Below are 7,895 nucleotides of genomic sequence, written 5' to 3'. Positions count from 1 at the left end.
AAAAATCACAAGGAGACAGATTGGGAGAGCGTGCCGGCCATTCCAAATCGCCTCTAATTGAGATAAGGTGCCCTGGAAAGTGTCCCCTAAAAACTGCCATCGATGCTCTTGAAGTGTGTGCTGTTGCACCGTCTTGTTGGAACCAAGTGTCCCCCAAATCCAAATTTTCTAGCCGTGGGAAAAAACAATTCTGTAGCATGTTTATATACCGGTCCGAATTCACTGTCATAGTGACCTCATTTTCCTCAAAAAACCAGGGAGCAATAATTCCAGCTGAGGAAATTGCACACCACACTGTGACTTTGGGTGAATGCAAAGGCTTTTGATGCAATTCTCGAACCTACCGAAACGAAAAATCTGAAAAAAATCACGATGCTGCTACTATGTGGTAAATGGGATCCGAAATACCTTTCATTCAGATATGTATTCGCTCGCTTACAAAATGAAGACCCAGGTCCAGCTTATCAGGTGTCCCTCTAATCAGCCGGTTCCCGGTTCAGCTGATCTCTGCAAAAAATTTATCCTCATTCGCTTTTGCTAGATCAACCGTTAGGTCTGCATTCCGAAATATATAAACCGGTCGATTTTAAATGCGCGGTCGATGTTCTCTTTTTACCTATCATGCAATATTCGAACATTGTTATTATATATAAATGTGTTTTAGAATTTTTAGGGAGGAGTAATAAGTGGTAGGTTCTGGTAAATAAAATAATAAAATTATTGATTTTAAAATTTTAAATGGTTGATGTTGGATGGATGTTGGAAAAGGGAAAAGGCAAATTGGGAGAAGTATAATGCGAAAGGTATGGGATGTAAAAAATGGAAGAAAAGGGGAGATTGATTGATTGATTGTCTTTAGAAAAGGCAAAGGAAGGCCTGCACCTGCCGCACAGAGGCGGACACTACAATGATGTGCCAGGTACAAATGGAATAAATGTCCACTCAAATATTTTTATGGAAGAAATACCCAAACCTTCGATACCTGAAGTGCCCAACCTCCAGTTTCCCGACTTGTTCTGTTTTGCTTTTGAGATAGCCCCATCCTCGTGGTTAACTACCGTCAGCCCGGATATACTTTTATCTCTCTTCTTGGAGCCACACTTGTATATATTATATATGTATACATTGTATGGGTATACATATATATATATATATATATTCATTAGGTTTCAATAATTCCTAATTAGTGTTGCAGTAAAGATTGATTCAGTTAGTCTAATTTTCAGACTATCCTATGCTGGCCAGAAAGTGGGGATTCATCGCAAATGATCAAAGGAATGGTTGTAGATTAATAATAAGCAAGTTTTGTCCCTAGAATTCAGGACAACAGCTGCTCCCTTAACGATCAATCAACTGCAGAGTATTCGCGTGAGTAAAGTTATAGTTTGTAATTTTCCAGTGGGCTTTCTGCCTAATAAATACCTATACACGAATCAAACACCACCGAGTAAGTAGCTTCCATCCGTTTTCCAATTTGCATAAGCTTCACCACTTCCACTTTGAGAACTGATATCAATTATCCAATATCCTCTACACTCACATATACATGCATTTGAATTTCTCTTGAACTTTGCCGAGCGAAGTCGTTTCGAATAGCAGAAACACTTGGAAATCGGTTTTGGCTCTAGGAAACTTTCCATCTTACTTTCTCAATTTGGTTGATTTCGTTTAACTTTCCATGGTTTTCTCCCCTTTCTGTGAATAAGATTCTCTATTACGTTTTGTGCGAAGTTTTCCCTCACACGTGACTTCGTCTAGATCCTAGCACTCGTCTATTGTCTTGTATGGGTCATATTTCATATCAGTCACCTGTTTGTACCACGTTTTCAGAATTTTTACGGTTCAGTTTTTCTTGTGGTTAAAGGAAGGAATATTTTGCTTCCTTTCGATGGTTATTTTCTCAGTTGATGTGGAAATGGCAGATTTTTTCTATGTTACGAAATATTTGTATATTGGAGAAATCTCGTTGCTGTAATGACATTCAGACAAAGCTTTGACCGTTTTGCATGAGTTTTACCATCATCGGTTTTTGCAAATCATTATTAAATACGGAGAATTATCGCAAAAACGCTGAGAACCAAGCAATTAAGGTAACTACCCCGCGCTAAGTCATTCCATTATGCCCTGCTTAATAGACCAGCCACGCGCTTCTTGTTTCGTGAATTATATTGGCTTCCTTGGCGGGTCCATTTCATTATTCGATGGAAAAAGGAGTGTATTTTCTGTGTAGAGATGGTTACGTAACGAACTATTCTGGCCCTTTCTTCTCTCCATAATTGTCCTTAATTAATGAGTAATCGAAGTATTAAGAGAACTGATACTCAGTAAGTGCTTAGTTTACTCTACTCCTGGGCTGTGGTTTGTACTGAACAGTTGTTACTTTCACATGCACCTAATTGAGGGGAATTCTTAATTTGGGAGGCGAACATCAATTATTTTCTTACGCAATCAGAGAGGTAATATCTGTATTAGAATAAATTACAGTACACCAAGTAGACCACTTCAGAAAATGGCACTGTTCAAATGTATTACTTACACCTTCCTGTTGTTCATGTTTTTATATTACGTATTTTCGGGAATCTTGGCACATTCTTTCGATCATCAAAATTTTCGATTAAAGCGTTCAAAATTGGTGGTAATTTGGGGTCTTTTCGTTTTCGGATTGGTGATGTTTTTGAGTACACTTTTCATCAAATATGTCTGGGTTGCGATTCAAAATGATAAACGGCCTACAATAGAAATCATCTCGGTCTACCTACCCTTCATTTATTATTGTTTCGTTATACTTTTCATACTTGTCGCGAATTGGTGGAACCATAACTATAAGTTATTAGTATTCAATGAAATCATAGAACTAACGGAAACGATCGATATGAGCGGAAAATTCAAATCCTTTGCACTCAAAACAGTAATCAAGCATTCAATATCTTTGTGCAAAGCAACATTATTAGTGACGTTGTTCGTGAAAAATGTAACAAATCCTTCCAACAGTAGATCGTGGCTTGCTATGGCCTACTGGGTTTATATACAACTGACACTAGAAGTCCTTATGTGCGGATTCCACTTCACAATAGTCCTTTTTGAAAACCTATTCGAAGTTGTAAATGAACATTTAATAATAAATATGTGTTCATTGAAATATTCACTGCCGGATACCAAAATGTGTTCACTCAGTGACAATATTGATACAATCCTGGAGATACATTCTCGACTTTGCGTTGCTGCTGACAAAATAAACAACTTCAATCAATCGCTGATTTTGTTCGTCCTTGCGAGCGGATTTATTAATTTGGTGCTTAGAGTGTTCATAACATATCACACTTACAATACGCCTGACTTTGACTGGATATCACCGGTCTATTTGTGTTCTGGCCTTATTAATGCCTTTGTCATGGTAAATTCGGCCCAAGGTTTGCTAAAAGCTTCGAAACTGGCACAATCTATATTGCTTGAAAGTTCGGGTTTTAATAAGTTGGATGTCCGCCTTGAAAGAACGGTAAGAATTCCTTGTTTTAAATTTGAACCTCGAAACAATTGTTCTTCCTTCCAGATAGAAGCAGGTTCATTGGTCTTACTATTCAACTATGCCAGCACAAGTGTCGGCGGACTTTTTTCGATATCCATGGAGATATTCATTCCTTTCATGGCGGGGGTAGCAAGCTTTCTTTTAATTTTAATACAATTTATTGAGTATGGATAAAAATATATATAGTAAATGCTTGATATGGGATTTTAAAATTTCAGTTAGTTTTTGAAGAAACTATAAAAAAGAACATAATTTGACGAAAAGAAAGCGCTTTTATTTTCTGTAATTAATAAGAGCCCTAAAAGTGCTTTAAAGTGTTAGGAGAAAAGAAAAGCATATGTTGAGTTACGCCTACATTGCATATATGACATAGTTTTGCGCTTATTGGATGGTTAATATGCTATCCAGGCTCACCAATGTGGTTTTCTCACGTCCAGGCAGGGTTTTTTGAGACCCCATCTTGGCATTCAGCGGTCAAAGGGTAGTATAGGTCCCAGGGTGGAACGATGGAGCATAAAACCTGGGAAACGCCTGCTAAACCAACACCAACAGCTCTACTACCAAACCTTATCTCCGCCTCCACGTGGTGACTGCTGGGAGCTCTTTCTTAATGAAAAGCTGCAGATGGAGAAGGATGAAGGCGAGTCTCCCGCGCCTAAAAACGGGACAGATTGCATCAAATGCTCCTCCAGGTTGGGGGTTGGGTAGGGCTGATAACCCTATATGGAAAACAAATTGTTACGAAGCCACAACAGGAGCCTCGGACTGGACCTATTAAACAACGACGAACCCGGCAATGACAACTGAATAACGTTTTGCGCATTTTCTCATGGAAAGTGCGCTCCCTGTACAGAGATGAAGTTGCTGAGCAGCTAGCCGATACCCTGCCCCAATATAGGGCTGATGTAACAACGTTACAGGAGATGCGTTGGATATGGACTTGTTTCCTGGACAAGAGTCATTACACCATATATTATAATGGCCATCCAGTAAACCATGTGCTCGGAGTAGGTATCTTAGTCAGCCACAAATTGAAACCTGCTGTTGTCGGCTTTGAAATTACAAGCCAATGGCTATGCACTCTGCGCATGCGAGGAAAGTTTAGAAATATAAGCCTCATTAACGCCCCTACAGTGGAGACTGCAGAGTCGGAGAAGGATGCCTTCTACGAATCCGTAGAATGAACCTTCGAAGCTTGTCACAGACATAATATCAAAATCATGCTTGGAGATTTTAACAGCCAAGTGACGAAGGAGCCCTTATTCAGGCGATACGTTGGTTCCCATAGCTTACACCAAAATACAGGGTGCGGCAGCATAACTTCCTTTTTTAAAATGCGCGCCACTCAGTTAGTTGATGTCATAGCGGAGCGCTAGTGGTCTCGTTCAAGAGGGGATATTGTAAAGTTTTGTCACGATACGGTTCAGTCGCCATCATGCGTTGGAATAGTGAGGAGCGTGCCTTTGCCGTTGAGGTTTACTTTTCAAGCGGATGTTCGGTTATTGCAACACAGCATGCATTTCGGTTAACAAACAAACATGCGCTACTGGGCTGACACCAACCCTCGAGAATTGCATCAAAAGCCTTTGCATTCACCCAAAGTCACAGTGTGGTGTACAATTTCCTCAGCTGGAATTATTGGTCCCTGGTTTTTTGAGGAAAATGAGCTTACAGTGACAGTGAATTCGGACCGGTATGTAAACATACTACAGAATTGTTTTTTCCCACGGCTAGAAAATTTGGATTTGGGGGACACTTGGTTCCAACAAGACGGTGCAACAGCACACACTTCAAGAGCATCGATGGCTGTTTTGAGGGAACACTTTCCAGAGCGCCTTATCTCAATTAGAGGCGATTTGGAATGGCCGGCAAGCTTTCCCGATCTGTCCCCTTGTGATTTTTTTCTATGGGTTTTTTTGAAATCCCGTGTTTATGTGAACCGTCCAAGAACCCTACAAGATTTGAAGACCAACATCCAAGAAGAAATTGCCAACATAACACCTGCTATGCTAACAAGAGTCATGACAAACGCCAGAAATCGGTTTACGCAATGTATGGAGAATGGGGGACGTCACCTAACAGATTTGATCTTCCAAACAATGTAAATAAAAACTTTAGACATGTACCTACATTATAAAAAATAAATAAATATTTTCCGATGCATACAATAGTTTTTATTGAGTTTTGAAAAAAGGAAGTTATGCTGCCGCACCCTGTACAAATCATACTGGATTATTCAATTAACAGTGTCACACGAAATGGTTGTTGGAAGCACCTGGTTTGCGCTAAAAGCGGTCAACAAACATACATAGACCTCTCCAGACGGGGCAAATTTCAATCAAATTGACCACGTGTTGATCGAATACCGCCACCTCTCAGCCTTGATGAATGTCAGAACATATAGGGGGGCCAATATAGACTCGGATCACTATCTCGTTGGCATGGTGCTCCGAGCTCGAATAACAGCACACGCAGAGTCCCCTTTGACAATCAGGTGAGAGTTAACACTGAAGCCATACACAGCAAGGCTCTCTGCGACACCTATAAGAGGGAAATGGATGCCGCAATAACTGCAGTCAACAGAGGTCCTGGAGATGAAATATCAGCCAATGATTTTCACAACCACCTGAAGAACGTTATCATGGATACGGCTACGAACATACTTGGCCCCAGCCGCAAAAGTAGTCGGAACGGCTGATATGCCAATGAATGTAAGTTTGCTACGGAACGGAAAAATGTTGTATACCGACTAATGTTGCATTTTAAAAGAATGCGGGTACGCACAGAAACTTATCAGGAACCCCGTGGAGCGGAGAAGCGACTTCACAGACGGAAAAAGGAAGCCTGGGAGAACCAATAAGTCTGTGAACTTGAAAAGTACAGAGAGAAACCGCACCAGGCGCGGAAGTTTTACCAACAAATCAGCAGGATGAAGTCTTATACACCTCGATGTTCATCCAGCCGAGACAAAGAGGGAAATCTGACTTCCGACAGAATGGGCATATTGGAGCAATGGGTGGACAAAAGCAACAAAGCTAGATAAAAGGCTAGATAAAAGCAGTAAGGTCACTCTCAAGACTATTCAACATCAACAACGGTCTTTAAGTCCACCCAACGGCTGGTCTATGCTGACGATATCGACATCATGGGAAGAACGACCCAAGATGTACAAACTGCCTTCTTCCAGATCGAGTAGGCGGTGATGGGCGCGAGATCTTGGGCTGCACATGAATGAAAGCAAGACAAAGTACATGATGGCAGCGTCAGCACCGAAAACCAACCAACCAACAGCATCAAACCGCACTGGTCAAACGGGAAGAATAATGAATACAACTTCGAGACCGTTAATAATTTCTTCTATCTAGGGTCGAAAATCACAACCGATAACAGCTACGATGATGAAATCCGCGCACGGTTGTTGTCAGCCAACGGATCTTTTTTCAGCTTACAAAAACTGTTTCGCTCGAAACGTCTCAACATAGGGTCAAAGCTCTTACTGTGCAAGAAAATGATCTTGCCAGTCCTCATGTATTCCTCGGAGACTAGGATTCTTAGCAAGAAAAATTGCGAACTCTTGGCTGCGTTCGAGAGAAGAATACTCCGAAGAATTTTTGGCCCCTACATGAGGATAAACGATTCTATAAGGGCAATATCTATGGTAGAAAAAGAGGACGAGGCAGACCCTGCCAGAGATGGAGCGATGGCGTAGGTCAGTGCGCCAGACAGCTTTTAGGGATATCGAATTGGTGGCCCTCGGCGCAAACCCGGGATACCGGTTGTTGTGCCGTTGATAAAACACTATAACAGTAGTGACTCCAGTCTTTGCCAATTTCTTTCCCAAATTAGCAACATAGTATTTGACAACACACTTCCATCCTAAGAAACGAAGATGTACTACCTTAATCCCATAATTACAAGGCCAAGACCATAAATTATATTTCTTCTTCCTACTGAGACTGATTTCTAAGGAGCGCAATTTGATTTTCTAAAGATACGTACCTATGCATGACGGAGCCCATATTCAGACGAGAACTCGCACTGCGGATTATTCAACTAGCGGTGTCGCACGAAATGGTTGTTGGGTGTCCCTGACAACCAGGTGATAGTAAACACTTCCGTAATATCTATAGCGGGGAAATAGTTGCCGTAATTACTGCAGTTAACACAGGCCCTGGAGATGAAACATCGATAAATAATCTTCACAACTAATCTTCAAACGATTGATACGACCATAAACATACCTAGCCCCAGTCACGAAAAAGTGGGAACGGCTGGCTTGACGATGAATGTCAAGTAGCAGAGAAAAGAATGCTTCATAGCGGGCAACGTTCCACTCCGAAAGAACGCGGGCCAGCTCAGAGACCTATCA

At 41.2% G+C, this 7,895-nt stretch overlaps 1 protein-coding gene across 1 annotated transcript; it reads left to right on the top strand.

The window, feature by feature from the left end:
* Window positions 1-2,509: 2,509 nt before the first annotated feature.
* LOC119648572 (putative gustatory receptor 22c) lies at window positions 2,510-3,700 on the top strand. Its single transcript, XM_038050342.1, has 2 exons — window positions 2,510-3,496; window positions 3,551-3,700. Exons 1-2 carry the CDS (start codon window positions 2,510-2,512, stop codon window positions 3,698-3,700), a joined length of 1,137 nt encoding a protein of 378 aa, XP_037906270.1.
* Window positions 3,701-7,895: the final 4,195 nt, after the last annotated feature.

The sequence above is a fragment of the Hermetia illucens genome, chromosome 2 (genome assembly GCF_905115235.1).
Source record: "Hermetia illucens chromosome 2, iHerIll2.2.curated.20191125, whole genome shotgun sequence".
NCBI classification, from domain to species: Eukaryota; Metazoa; Arthropoda; class Insecta; order Diptera; family Stratiomyidae; genus Hermetia; species Hermetia illucens.
Note: the sequence above shows the minus strand (reverse complement) of the source record. Positions and strands in the feature narration are given on the sequence as shown.